The 15,401-nt window shown below is 38.9% G+C and overlaps 1 protein-coding gene across 1 annotated transcript in view; it reads right to left on the reverse strand.

Annotated features, from left to right (window-relative positions):
• Cstf3 (cleavage stimulation factor subunit 3) overlaps window positions 1–11,609 on the reverse strand; it is a 79,516-nt gene extending 67,907 nt beyond the window's left edge. The window contains exon 1 of the mRNA XM_046455673.2: window positions 11,407–11,609. Within this exon, the coding sequence (XP_046311629.1) occupies window positions 11,407–11,433 (27 nt within the window). The 5' untranslated portion in view covers window positions 11,434–11,609. The remainder of the gene's footprint in view (window positions 1–11,406) is intronic.
• Between the last annotated feature and the right edge of the window lie 3,792 nt (window positions 11,610–15,401).

Genomic DNA, 15,401 nt, shown 5'->3' on the forward strand with positions numbered 1-15,401 from the left:
AAAAAAAAAATTGTACTACATCCTGACTCTGCTGCAAAAGCATTCCTATCAGTCACTTTACAAACAAGGACAAGTTAGGACAACCTAGGACAAGTTTCCAATGCCCATTTGTAATGGACTAAAGTCATGACTGTTTAGTACAGCCAAAAGAACAGCTGAAGAGAAGGGGGAAAAAAAAACACCAGCCAGCAGCTGTCCCAGGCTTCTATGCCATCTTTCTACCAAAACAAACTATCAAAATACAGCTTTTTTGTCTTTGGAATAATTTATAATTCCAACATAACTCTTCAAGGAATATTAAAGAAGAATGAAGCTCCACATCAAGTGAGTAGAACAAAATTTAGAGTTTTTCTCAAAGCATGTACATTATCAATTACTTAATTTTCTAATTTAACTTCTCTGTGAAAAATAACATGTATATAACCGATTAAATGTTGGGGGGCTGGGGATGTGGCTCAAGCGGTAGTGCGCTCGCCTGGCATGCGTGTGGCCCGGGTTCGATCCTCAGCACCACATACAAACAAAGATGTTGTGTCCACCGAAAACTAAAATAAATAAATAAATATTAAAAATAAATAAATAAATGTTGGGAGATAGTGTAAGTATATATTTAACCTTTTAACTTTCCATTTTAATGACTTTATTAAGTAGTGACTGATAATATACAATTTACCCATTTGAAATAAACAATTCAGTGATGACTTTATGAATATATTAAGTTGTACAACATTACAAATTTTTTAAAAATTTATCACCCCCAAAAGAAATCTACATCTACTAGCAGCCACTCCCATTTCCCTCCAATCCTCCAGCACCAAGCTACCACCAATCTACTTTTTCTCTAGAAAATTGCCAATTATTTCACATAAATGGAAAACATACAATATGTGGATTTTGATTTCTGGCATGTTTTCAAGATTTGTGTTTAAGCTTATATAAAATATTTTTCTTTTTATTGCTGAATAATATTCTATTATATGGGATAGCCTGTATTTTATTAAAGTCATGTAGTAACTCTAACATTGAGGAATCACCAGACTGCTTTCCAATGTGAAAAGCATTGAAAAAGGCCCAGGTTCTCTTGTGAACCATTTTACATTAATACCAGCAGTGTGTGAGAGTTCCAATTTCTCCACATCCCCAACATTTGTCATTATCTGTCTTTCTGATTACAGACATACTAGTGGGTATGAAAGGGTATCTAACTGTAGTTTTGATTTACATTTCTTTAATGGCTAAAGAGGTCAGGCATCTTGGGCGGGGCTGTAGCTCAGTTGCAGAATGCTTGCCTAGCAAATGTGAGGCACTGGATTCTGTCCTTAATGCATCATAAAAACCACATAAAATGAAGGCATGCTGTCCATCTACAACTACAAAAAAAAAATTTTAAAGGTCAAAAGCATTCTCTCATATTGCTTATTGGCAGTCTGCACAAATCTTGGGAAGAAATCTTTATTCAGTCCCACAGCCCATTTTTTAATTGGGTTATCTTTTATGACTGATTTTTTTTTTGAAGCTGTACATGGACAACATGGCTTTTTAAATTTATTTCTGTATGCGGTGCTAAGGATAGAACCTAGTGCCTCACACAAGCTAGGCAAGTGCTGTCACTGAGCCCCAGCCCCGGCCCCGGCCCACTAAAGTTCTTTAGATATATATTAGATACAAGTCCCTTATCAGGCATGGTTTCCAAAAATTTTCTCCCATTCTGTGGGCTCCCTTGTCACTTTTCACGTTTAACTTTCTGTATGAAGTTAAGTAACTCATACAGAAATAGAACTAATGACTTTGTCTTTACAGGCATCAAGCACCATTCAATAATTCTCAAAACTTTTTATTAAAAAATTATACTCTCAAAAACTGAGAAACTACTGGAGACAGCAGAATACATCTGTAAACATAGATGGGGGCGGTTCAAAGTTAGCCTGAGCAACTTAGCAAGACCCTGTGTCAAAAACTAAAAAAGGTGGCGGAATGTAGCTCAGTGGAAAAGTACCCCTGGGTTTAATCACCAGTATAAGAAAATAAACATCTTCAAGTCAATATAAATAACATTTTATGAAAATATATTTTCTAAAAACAAAACAAAAACAATGAATGGTACTGTTTTTGTTTTTATCCTTTTTTTTTTCTTTTTTGCAGTATTTGGGAATCAAACCCAGGGCCTTGAGCATACTAGGCAAGTGCTCTACCACTGAACTCCTTTTACATTTTTGCGACCTTTTAAAAGTCTACCTATGAATATTCTGCTTCTGCTTTCAATCTGCTACAGTATACTGGTTTGGATAAAGTATATTAAGAAAATTCAGTCTCGCCGTAACATAATTGGAGAACGGGATAACTTTTTAATAGTCTTTTCTTAACACTGGATAACAGTTAAGAAAACTCAGTTAAGATAACAGTCTTGGGAAAACTCCATGAATTATACTTTCTTGAAACTCAAAATCACTTTCTATATTAGCTCTTAACTTATTAGGTCTTAACTTTTACCAGGGCCATGGGAGGGTAGGGTGTGGAGAGGTGACAAACAACATGATCAGAAGAACTATATAGAGGGGCTAGGTTTGTGGCTCAACAGTAGAGCGCTCGCCTCGCACATTCGAGACCCTGGATTCGATCCTCAGCACCACATAAAAATAAATAAGTGAAATGAAGGTATTGTGTCCAACTACAACTAGAAAATAAATATATATATATTTTAAAAAGAACTATATAGAGGTAAGGGTATAGCTCAGTAGTAGAGGGCTTGGCTAGCATACATAAGGCCCTGGGTTTAAACTGAAAGGGACCAAAATCCCCAAAACACGATGATATAATTTCTTCTTCCTATTATTACAGAGGTAAAACGGACTAAGTTTTTGCTCCAAATAAAATTTTGAGGAACGGGGTATTATACTAGGCTCAAACTGAATTAAAAGAGAGATCATCTTAATACATGTGATACACATAAAAGAGGGGGGATACTTGGATGCACTGGCACACCTCTATAATCCCAGATAATGGGGAGACGGAAGCAGGAGGATTCCAAGTTCTAAACCTGCCTCGGAAATTTAGCAAGACTGTGTCTCAAAAAGTTGGGGATGCCGGGTGTGGTGGCACCCGCCTTTAATTCCAGCGACTCTGGAAGCTGAAGCAGGAGGATTGCGAGTTCAAAGCCAGCCTTAGCAACTTAGGGACCCCCTACGCAACTCAGTGAGACCTTGTCTCAAAATAAAATATGAAAAAGGGCTGAGGATGTGGCTCAGTGGTTGAGTGCCCCTGAGTTCAATCTCCTGTACAAAAAAAAAAAAAGTTTGGGGATGTAGCTCAGTGTCCCTGGATTCACTCCCTGGTGCTGGAAAAAAAAAAAAAAATTAAAAACATAAAAAGTGGTGGGGATGTGGTGCAGTGGTAGAGAGCCTCTGGGTTCAATCCCCAGTACTGCCATTAAAAAAAAAAAAAAAGGTATTGGGTTAGGGGGGATGAGATAGTAGGTTAAAGGACTCTTGACCATCAGCAACTAAATAAGCAGATCAGCCTCAACCCTGGTTTTGTAATGAGTATTTTCCTCTGTATCTAAATATAACTGAGGGAGGTTGTCAATAAAATACTATTCTCAAATAATCTGTTTTTTTTTCCTACTTATATCAAATATGCATTTTGTTAATATTTTTGGTACTGGGAATTGAACCCAGGGGCATTTTACCACTGGGCTACATCTCCAGCCCCCCCCTTTTTTTTTGACACAGGGTCTCAATGTCATATACTATGATGGCTCCAATAGATTATAATGGAGCTGAAAAACTCCATTACAATATAACCTAGTGATCTTTGCCATCTTAACATACAAAAGATTACTCATGTGTTTATGCTGCTGCAAATAAATCTACTGCCATCACCAGTCATATAAAAGTATGGCACATACAATTACTTACTGTATATAATACTCAATAATGAAAATAAACAGCTATGTTATTGTTGTATGCATCATTTGTTAATGATTATAACAGTGTATAGTCATCATCTTAGTATATACTATTTTAATAAGTTTACTACAAAACAGTATGCCCTGTAAGAACAGCAACCATCTCATATATTTCATGTATTATTATTATTATTATTTTGCAGTGCTATGGATGGAACCAGAGTCTTGGACATGCCAGGCAAACACTTGACCACTAAGCTACACCCTTCACAACTCTTCAGAGGTCCTGACTGCAATACTTTCTCTGGTGCTTGATTTAATCTTGTGTTGTTTTGTTCATTACGGCATTAGAACAGGGAAATAGACTACCACACATACACATCCTCCAGAGCCATAGGTCCTAACATCTAGGTTTGTATGAAGACCATGATATCCACATGACAAAATTAGGAAACAGCCATCATTAACCAGAATGACTATTATATAATCTGTTCTGTAATACATGTTTGCAAAACGTCACATACCATTAAAAATACAGTGACACCAGATTCAAGTCATTCTAACAAATTTTGGCTACAATATTAAGAACTGCACATAATATATATTTGAAAGTCCTAAGTGTCTCTGTAGTTAACTTTTTGTTTTTCAAAATTAGAAGTAGACCAGAGTAGCACTCTGTAAGACTCTAAGAATAGTAACTTAATTAAGCCAACTCACATGCCCAGAGAATAAAGTATTTTATATGACTGGTGGTAAGGACTAGAAGCCAGCTTAGTTCTGTGTTCCTTTATCAATGCAACTGAACTCTACTATTGAGTTTTGGGGAACAAAACTGAACATATATCCTTTATTATGAACTCTTCAATCCTTCCAAAGACTAAAATTCTACACATGCAAACAATTAAAAAACTTTTAAAATAAACTACACTTATTGAATAGCTTATTAAATTTGCTTATTCATCCCCTAGGAAACAAATGGCTACAATATACATATAAGTGCTGAGGCTATAATTTGGTGATATAGCATGAGGTATACAAGGCCCTGTGTTCTATCTCCAGCACCACAAAATAACAAAATATATAAATAAAAATCTTGACCTTTTTGGTATTTGGAAGACCAGGCTCTTTCAATCGAGTAGCCAAGATATTTTGTTAATGATTATAACAGTGTATAGTCATTATCTTAAAAATAAACCAAGTTAAACAATAGAAAAACATCAATTAAGGCATAGTCTTGTGCTTCTCATTTTATTCAATATTTAATGTATATTAGTTCCACCACTTTTTTTGAGACACATTCTCCCTAAGTTGCCCAGGCTATTCTCGAACCTGTGATCCTTCTCTCCTGCTCAGCCTCCTAAGTAGCTGGGACTTCAGGTGTACCACACCATCAGACTTCAAATCCCTTTCAGATCAGTTTTCACACCATTACCAGCTATCCAACAAAACAAAATAACTCAAAATTCACAATTAGATCTTCAAAAGACATATACATTTAGAAATATGGTAGAAAAGCTTAAAACTATGACTTTTTTTTTTTTGGCAACTGCCCAACTAATGAGTACAAACAGCCAAGTACAGACTTTGCCCTTCTAATAATCCCTGTGTCCCCTGATACAATCTATGTTGAAGAACACAATCACTCCTAACAGTTCCTTTCTGTTGTAACTCTAAGAAAAACCAATACTAAGCACAGATTAACTATACTGAGGATAAAAATCACTGCCACATACACTATCTTCTAATGTCTGGTTTCCCTAAGAAATATTAAGAATAAAGATCTGGAGTTGGAGATATAGCTCAGTGATAGAGCACATGGTTTAATCCCACCACCACAATAAATAAGAAAGCCTTTCCAAAGAGTAAAAGAAATACAATAAAATTGAAGTCAATTTGCCCACTCAAAACTGTTAGAGTAAGCCAGGCACAGTGGCACATGCCTGTAATCTCAGAGACACAGGAGGATTCCAAGTTCAAAGCCAGCCTCAGCAACTTCATGAGACCCTATATCAAAATAAAAATAAAAAGAGCCGGGCATGTGGCTTATGGGTAAGCATCCCTAGGTTCAATTCCCAGTATCACCACTCCAACACAAAAAAAACACCAGAAATATGTTCAAGTAAAAATCATTAAAATACAAGAAGGGAAAGAAGAAAAGGCTATTACAGAAATTTTTACTAGACAGATTAAAAGATAATTCAACCCAAAGAACACATTGTGCAACACACACAATGGCTCTTTTACCTCTTCCTAACCCCACATATATTTCCTTAACTTCAAATGGTTACTCAACAAAACAAACAAGGTTGCTGGTTTCATTCCTCGTTAATAAGTACACTGCAGAACATATTTTTCATATTTTTTTTTTGTATCTTCCCAAACATATTTTTCACTAATAGGAAAACACTAAGTTGTTGAGACTGGCCTCCAATTTACACTTTTCCTGGGTTGCTGGTATTATGGGCAAAGGCCACTATATCTGGCTAGAAAAGACATTTTTTAAAAAGTGAAATACAGGATTGGGGATGTGTCTAAGTGATAGAGCCCTTGCCTAGCAGGTACCAGGCCCTGGGTTCAAGCATCAGCACCAGGAGAAAGGGTTAGTTAAAGTAGTCTTTCCTGAAGAGTGTGAAAACACAATTTGAGAGGCTTAAAGGTTCAGATAAATGGACTTGTCCAAACAAAAGTTCTTTTCTTCCTCTTATCCAAGCTATCTTTGAAATAATCCACTTGTATGCCCCAAATACTAAACTTTGTATAAATTAGCTATACACCCGTCATCCCAGTAGTTCCTATATGCAAAAATCAATCCACTCATTGAATCATATAAGACTCAAAATAGTATTTTGTAGGGCTGGGGTTGTGGCTCAGCGGTAACATGCTCACCTAGCACATGCAAGGTGCTGGGTTATGTCCTCAGCACCACATAAAAATAAGCAAATAAAACAAAGGTATTGTGTTTTTTTTTTTTAAAATAGTACTTTGTAGGTTTTTAACATAAAGCTGAAGAAGGCAGTTCCTTCAACTCAAGAAGCTTGGAACAGATGGGGAAATAACGGCCTATTATATGCTGCTGGAGTAGTGCACAAGGTTAAATGAAGGAAGAATGAGATCAAATTGTACCAAGCAGTAAAAACACATACAAAATAAAAATATAGCTGTAATTCCAAAAAGAATCAGATGTTGCAGGGAGGAGCTTTATCATCATTAAACTGGCAAAAAAGTAAACTGTTGTGGTGACAGTATGGGAGGAAGGGCACAGGACTGGATATAGTAAACAAGGAGCTCCAGAATTTCCTTAAACACTAAAGCAAAACTGAATTCCTTCACAAGAATTTAAAAAAATAAACATTAGCAATAATTTTGCTTCTCAATAATCACTGCTGTCTTTCAAAGGCCACAAATCACAAAATCATAATATTTGGGGGACAGGTACTAAGGCTAGAACCCAAGGGTACTCTATCACCAAGCTATATCTTACCCCCATTTTTTTCCAAGGGTCTCCCTAAGTTGCCCAGGCTGGCCTCAAACTTATCCTCCAGCCTCAGTCTTCCAAGTAGCCTGGATAATGGGGAAGGCACCATAGTACAGGACTAACTTCATATTTTTTAGTAATAAATTAAGGTATTATCGGGTCTACTCTACAAACTTGAGAGCTTCCATGCCAACTGAAAGGCTAAAAGAAGTCTACACCTGTTACCTTGTGGGATCTTTCTCCACCCAATCCATCCCTTGTAATCTTTCCAAAATAAATCCATGATTCTAAATAATTTGGTTTTATTCTTATTATTCTTTAATCTTGTTTATAGTCTTTTTTTAATGATCTGATTCATGTCATTTTAGGCACTCTTTCTACTGACTTTCAATGATCACTGTCTTACATAGAGAGCAAGGTACAGTTCATTCTTCTTTCTTTACAAATCATTTAATTACTATCTCAATTAAAACTGAATTGTATAATATCTGGTATTTGCTTCAATCTATTAATGGACAAGAGAGCAAGTGAAGGTATGATATGAAGATGAGCCACTCCAGGGGCTGGGGCTGTAGCTTGGTTCGTTCCTCAGCACCACGTTTAAACACACACACACACACACACACACACACACAAACAAACAAACAAAATAAAGGCATGCTGTCCATCTACAACTAGAAAGAGAAAGAAAGAAAGAAAGGTAGGTAGGTAGATCAGCCACTCCAGGTATGTAATTGGGAGCTACTTGGGAGGCTGAGGCATGAGAATAGCAAGTTCCAGGCCAGCCTAGGCACACTTAGCCAGACCCTGTCTGAAAATGAAGAACAGCTGGGGATGTAGTTCTATATATGCAGTACAGCACTCAAGTTCAATTCCCAGTAGGGAGGGCAGGAGGCATGAGGACCCTAGTTTCAATTTCCAGCATCACACTCACAAAAACACTTTTTTCAGGGATTGAACTCAGGGAAATTCAACCACTAAGCCACATCCTCTGCTCTATTTTGTATTTTATTTAGAGACAGAGTCTCACTGAGTTGTTTAGTGCCTTGCTTTTGCTGAGGCTGGCTTTGAACTTTCGATCCTCCTGCCTCATCCTCTGGAGCAGCTAGTATTACAGGCATGGGCCACTGTGCAAGCGAAAAAAATATTTACATTAAAAGATTACATAAAATCTTTGCAAGGCATGGTGGTGCACACCTATAATCCCAGGAGGCTCAGATTAGAGACCAGCCTGAGCAACTTAGAGGGACCTAAGCAACATAATGAGTCCCTGTCTCAAAATTTAAAAATAAAAGGATTGGGAACATAGCTCAGTGGCAAACAGCTCCGGGTTCAATTCCTAGTACATATAATGGGAGAAAAGAAGAAAGAAGCATCTCTTCTTTACATAAAAGTATAAAGCAGTAAGTTGACACAGAACAGAATTTATTTAAAAAATTTTTTTTTTTTGCCAGGCATGGTGGTGCATGTGTGTAATCCCAGCAACTCATGAGGTTGAGAAAGAACTGCAAGTTCGAGCCCAGTCTCCAAAACTTGGTTGAGACCCCTGTTTAAAAATAAAAAACACAAAGGGCTAGGGATATGGCCCAGGAGTAAAGTTCTCTTGGGTTCAATTCCGGTGGTGGGGGGGCGCTGGGCATGGTGGCACATGCCTGTAATCCCAGGGGCTCAGGAAGCTAAATCAGGAGGATCAAGTTCAAAGCCGGCCTCAGCAACTTAGCAAGGTCCTACGCAATTCAGGGAGACCCTGTTTCTAAATAAAATATTAAAAAAGTGCTGGGGATGTGGCTCAGTGGTTAAGTGCCCCTGGGTTCAATTCCTAGTAACAACAAAGGGGCAAGGAGGGATTGGTGGTTTTTGGTGACAAATTGTGTTGTAGGTGTTCACGGCACTTTTCTTTCAACTGTTCTGTGTTTTAAACGTTTCATGATAAAATTGGGGTTGTGTATAAATCTTCATCACCATTTACCCCTATTAAAACATCACAGTTCGGGCTAGGATTGTGGCTCAGTGGTACAGCACGTGTAAGGCACTGGATTCAAGCCTCAGCACCACATAAAATTTTTTAAAAAGGTATTGTGTTAATCTATAACTATTTAAAACACACACACACCCCACAGTCCTTCTCCAGGTACATTGACACACCCTGGTAATCCCAGTAACTCAGGAGGCAGATGAAGGAGGATCACAAATTCAAGGCCAGCCTCAGCAATTTAGCAACACTGCCTCAAAATAAAAAGGACTGGGATGTTGCTCAAGCATAAAGTACACCAGGGTTCAACACCCAGAACAAAAAAGTTCTAAAATATTCAAAGTCATGACAACATTTCTTCTCAACAATTTTAGGCAAATTTAAGAATTAACAAGCAAATCCTGGCACACACCTTTAATCTCAGCGGCCTATAATCCCAGCAGCTGGGGAGGGTGAGACAAGAGGATTGCCAAATTCAAAGCCAGCCTCAGCAACTAAGGCCCTAGGCAACTCAGTGAGACCCTGTTCCTTAACTAAAATACAAAAAGGGCTGGGGATGTGGCTCAGTGATTAAGCGTCCCTGGGTTTAACACCAGGTAAGGAAAAAACTAAAAACCAAAACCAAAACAAAAACAAAAACCAATGAATTTCAAAGCATGCAATGATATCTCAATACCCTACCTCCTTCGCTTTCAGATGCAAAACACCAGTCTACAAAATGATGCTTGAAATAAACACTTTTTTTTCGGTACTGGGATTGAATGGAAGATACTTAACTCCAGAGCCACATCCCCGTTCCTTTTTTATTTTGAGCCAGTCCCACTAAATTGTTGAGGCTGGCCTCAACTTGAGATCCTCCTACCTCAGTCTCCCCAGTTGCTGGGATTAAAGACGCATGCCACCACACTAGGCCTTAAAAATTTGGATATAATTTAAAGATTTTACATTCGTGGACATCCTAATTATCACTACAATGTAAATACTGTAAAGATTTCCATATTGAAAACAGTCCTGAAGCAAAAGCCCAACTTTCCCAACAAATGAAAATTTATAGTTACCCAATCTATACAATAAGTAACAGACCTATTCCACGTTATAAACTGAGAACTAAGTGTATTTTGTTGCTATGGCAATGGAAAATTGCAAGAAAAAGACTTTGTAAGCTATCCTCCATTTTAAAAACTATCTGTTCCACCAAGACTAATATCAAAAAATAAATATCTAAACATACCAGACCTTACATCGAAAAGCACATTTAATGACCTCTTTCATAAAATTAGTTTCCTTTTCACACGAAAAGGTAAATCTAGTCTACAAAATTCAGAACATAAAGAGCAAGCCACTTAATTAAGAAGGTAAATTTTAAAATATCTAAATGTCACTCATATCTACGACTACTAAAACAGAGGCTTTTATTTACAATAACAACAATAACAAAAAAGATATCCCGTTTTAGATTTATCAAATTCTGCAACGTCTGTGTAGCCGCAAAAACGAAAATGAAATGTGGCTAAAAGGGAGAAAAGTGAGGAAAGCCACAGAACTCCCCAAACCTCAGCATAACCATGCTGTATTTCTAGGCTGCTTCTTCTATCACTCACTCTTTCAAGGATTTTTCCGGATTAGTTTCATCTCAAAATTTTTGTTCTCAAGCTAGTAACCTATTTCTGCGTAGCGTGTATTGTGGAGGAGGGCGGACGCGAAGGAAACACTGTCAAGTTTTTGAAACAGCAGATACATATTAACATAACCAATTCCTCATCAGGCAAACACCAAAATGATACCAAATAAAAAACATCCCAACCGGAGCATTCCCATGAATCTAAGACGAAGCAGCCTCCCAGCTATTGTCTAAGTTCAACATTTATTCGTTTTAACGCTTAAGACAGAAAATCAAAAAATATATATTTAAATCTAGATCATGTTCCCCTTTCCCACCATTCTTCAGTACGGGGTCCCTCGGGTTCACTAACTACGAACATGGCTGGAGTACTCGGACTAACAGACTCGTGGTGAGAAGAGGTCGCCACGAGGCCCCGCAATCTCCTTCCTCACCTGCTCCGTGGCTCCGTCTCCTGACATGGCCTCAGATGATTACAGCGTGCGCACTGGCGGACGATGGGAAGCTAGAAAAGAAAAATTAAACTAAAAACAACCCCCAAACCAGCAAAGTAAGCCCCTGCCCAGCGGAGTCAGACCGCCAACACGAATCGCCACCGCCCACTCAGATATGAATTAAAATGGCTGCGCCCCTGCCGGCGGAGAAGGGGGTGTGGCTTCCTATTAACTTCCGGGGGCAGAGGGCGGGGCTAAGCCTCCACTCGCCAGTTATTCTGGGCGCGCAGACTCAGGACAGCTCTCAGGGGGCGGTACCAGTGCGTGAGCTAACATCACGGCCCTAGGCTGGTGAGGCTGTTGCGGAACTGGCTGAGACCGGCTGACGAGCGGGAAGCTATTGGCGTGGAAGCTCGCGCGCTTCTTGGAATTTAATTATTAAGTGGTAAAGCCCGCTTTCTCACTGTGGACGCCTGACTGCAAATCAGTTGAATTCAGGCAAACCAACCATCTTAGGGAGCAATGCTAAGGTTTTTATGCTTTTTGTAGTTTCTTAAGGAGTCCGTGGAAGTTTTCTGCGGTTTCGACTAATGCATTCTGGGGCGTAGGAGGAACCCCAAATTAAGCACATAAAGTCTTATAATCGCTTTCTCCCGTTGTATAGTATAAGTCTGGAAGAGCCGGGTTTTCAGCTCAACATCTCGTTTTCCAGTCAAGGATCGTTATAAAAGGTCTCATTCCTGTCTCCTGTAACATCCCCTGCTCAGAATTGGGGATTGAAACCAGGGGTGTTCTACCTCTAAGCTATACACCCAGCTCATTTTTCATTTTGAGACAGGATCCGGTTAAATTGCCCAGGCTGCTCTTAAATTCCCTATACTCCTGCCTCGGCCTCACAAATTGCTGGAATTACAGGAGTGCGCCGCTGGACTAGCAACACTTGCTTTTTTCGCTTAGTATATCTTGGTGGTCACACCCTACCAGTGAATTTAGGAATGAAATAATGAAAATCTTTGTTTTTATCTTTTTTTAAACAGTTGCATACTTCTACTATGATTGTAGCATAGGGCTACCCTATCCTAGATGGTATATTAGCGCACCCCTGTAATCGCAGCAACTAGAGAGGCTAGGGCAGGAGCCTCGCAAATTTAAGGCCAGCCTGAGCAAGTTAGCAAGACCCTCAGCAACTTAGACCCTGTCTCGAAAAATAAAAAGGATTGGTGATGTAGCTTAGTAGTAAAGTGCCCCTGAATTCAGTCACTGGTACACACAAAAATTACTCAACCCTGTTGATATAGTTGTGTGATTTCTAATATTTTGCTGTTGACTGAGAATAAAATTAATGGAAAACAAAGAAAAAAAATCTTATTTATTTGGTGCTATTTAGGACTGCAATTTGGGAAAACACAGACTCCAGCAACCATTAAAATCCGCTCCAAGGTTTTACAAAATTGGCTAAACTGTTTTGTAAGAAAGGGGTTGGATGCCCTCTCAGATTATGGGTGGTTTGGAGGAAGGAGTCTGATGTGTAGAAGTCAGCAGAGCTTAACAGTATTGGTTTGGCAAATCCAAAGGTCAACTCACAACTGGAGGGAGAGAATGCTTGCAGCCCACTTATAAAGATCTCATATCTGAGATCTGACTAACCTCTGAGTCCATTTTAAGTGCCCTGAATCAATACTACTTCATTTTAACTTTTTTCTGTTGATAGCTATAAAAATAATATATCTACAAATAATCCTCTCTCCCTTCCCTAATCTTGGGAAACAGGGTTACCTTTCTTTCCCACCCTAGGCAGAGTTATCTGTCCTTGAACACACATTCACCTCAGTAACAAAGTAACTCAGACTTCAGGATGTCCCCAGAAGAGCTCAGAAATGACTGTCTCCCAAAATAATAAGTGAATTATAACTCCTGACAGAACATGTGTAACCAAAAGCTCAGTCCTTGTCCTCAATGCCAATCTAATAATGAAGACAAGGTTTTGAGGAAAAAAGTTTTCTTGCTTTGCTAGCAAAGGAAAAACACAAGGGACTCCTATCCCAGAGCCTGTGATTCTCCTCATCAAGGGGAGCAGGGTTGTTTTTAAAGAGGTGATTCAGAGAAATGAGATTAGGGAGGAGAGGTCAGGAAAAAGAAGGTTGGGAAAAAGAAAAAAACATGTATGTTTTAAAACAACAAGGGATATAATTAAAGTATAAAGTGAACCCCTTTACATTTCCCCACTGTCAATTTCTAGCTTCCATTTCTATGGAAAGTGGGCAGTGACCTCTCCAAGTTGCTTCCTGCTGAAAAGGGATGAGGAAGGGAGTCTTTAGAATGGGAAGCTTTTTACTTGTTGGCATCCTCTCTTCTAAGTTTTTGTTTTGTAGTTACAAAGGGTAGAAGAGCAACAGAGCAATAAATGGAAAGACACATATACAAGGGCAGTGATAAACAGGGTAGTCAGAATGAGGTAGAGAAGACCTAATAAAATAGATTTAACATCTCTTGGTATCCAAGAGAAGAAGTTGGAGAACCAGTCCTGGTTCAATACTGGTCTCCACCTGTGAGAAGGTGTTAATATAAATGTAGCAAAATTTAGCTATAGCACAAATTCCCCCTTGCTCCGTAACAGTCTAATGGTTTGTAGTTATCTAGCACTACCTTGGCCAAGGAGTCCAGAGAAGTCTGTAAATTTGAGATGGACAGGCTATCTCATTGGCCAAGGTAGAGGTTTTTGACAGATTTCAGAGGACCCAATGTTGTGCCCCAATTCCCCATGAAGGTAATAAGGTGTAACCAAAAAAGTATTGATCATCATCAGGAATTCCACCAGGGAGGTCCCGGGCCAGTTGAGTAAAAAGCTTTTGGGAGTTTGTCCAGTGAGATGATTTCTTTAAGGAATAAATTTATAAAGGTGTCATTGAATTCCCTAGAAAACATTGGGTGAGAGTTGTGAAGTTTCTGAGACATTTGGTAGCCCAAGAACAGTTATTAATTTTACAGACTAACACATGTCCTGCAGGGGCACAGAAAACCATTGTTTCTCTAAAGAAATCCCAGTAGGTCCCCAATGAGGAAATAATACCCAACTTCAAATCCTGTTCATTCCATCCAAGAATGATCTGGAAAGGAGTAATCAGTTACTGCTGTAATCTTGTCTGCAGGAAATTGGACAATATGTTGTACACACAAAGGTAGTTGTTCTTGTTCCAGAGGAGATCTCATTTTGAGATATCCTGGAATGCATATTCCCTTATGGCAGGTAAGTGGTGTTAAATAAAAGGAAGAGTGAGACAGGAAACATTGAAGACACTCTCAGCTGGATAATGCATTACTCAAACAGGACACATAATGGTGCAGGTTTTCAGGTCCCAAATTGGCATCCAATCTCCATCCAGGATCTGAGTAAAGTTTGTAATGGGATGCACAAAGGAGTCACCATGGTCCATAGAGGAATGGGCTCTTGGAAGGCAGGTCTAACAATCAACTGCCTGAGTTGAGGTAGCCAAGGTTTATTGTATCCTAACAAAACTGTTGTTCTCCCAGCCTAGAGAGGTAATGTGAATAAGCAACAAAGTTAGTAAAAGCATTAAATATCACATTATGCTTTCTTAAACAAATATTTTAGATCCCCTATGGGTTCTGATGTCCATGCAGGGGAGGTGCCTTCCTGCAAGTCTCTTGGACACTTTTTCACTCTAGTATGATGAACCCAGGGTTTTATTCCAGCAAGTTTCAGGAATATGTGAGTCATCAGAAGCATGTCATAAGGTCTGGTCCACTTTTCTCCCAGGTGTTGCTCTGGTTCATGGTCTTTCCAAGTCTTAAGTAACACCTGGTTTCCAACTGGAAGAGATGAAGAGGTGATTCCAAAGTTGGAGGGGACCTGAAAGAAGCATACTCATGCACAGTGGTTAATAGTTGACTGATTTGTTGTACAAACTGTGTTAGCCTAGTTTCTCCTGCAATAGCTATGTCCTATTCTTTCCCCTGGGGTGCTAGGAAGGGTT

The sequence above is a fragment of the Marmota monax genome, unplaced genomic scaffold (assembly GCF_021218885.2).
Source record: "Marmota monax isolate L192 unplaced genomic scaffold, Marmota_monax_Labrador192_F-V1.1 WCK01_AAM20220418_F8-fsc00047, whole genome shotgun sequence".
Taxonomy (NCBI): Eukaryota; Metazoa; Chordata; class Mammalia; order Rodentia; family Sciuridae; genus Marmota; species Marmota monax.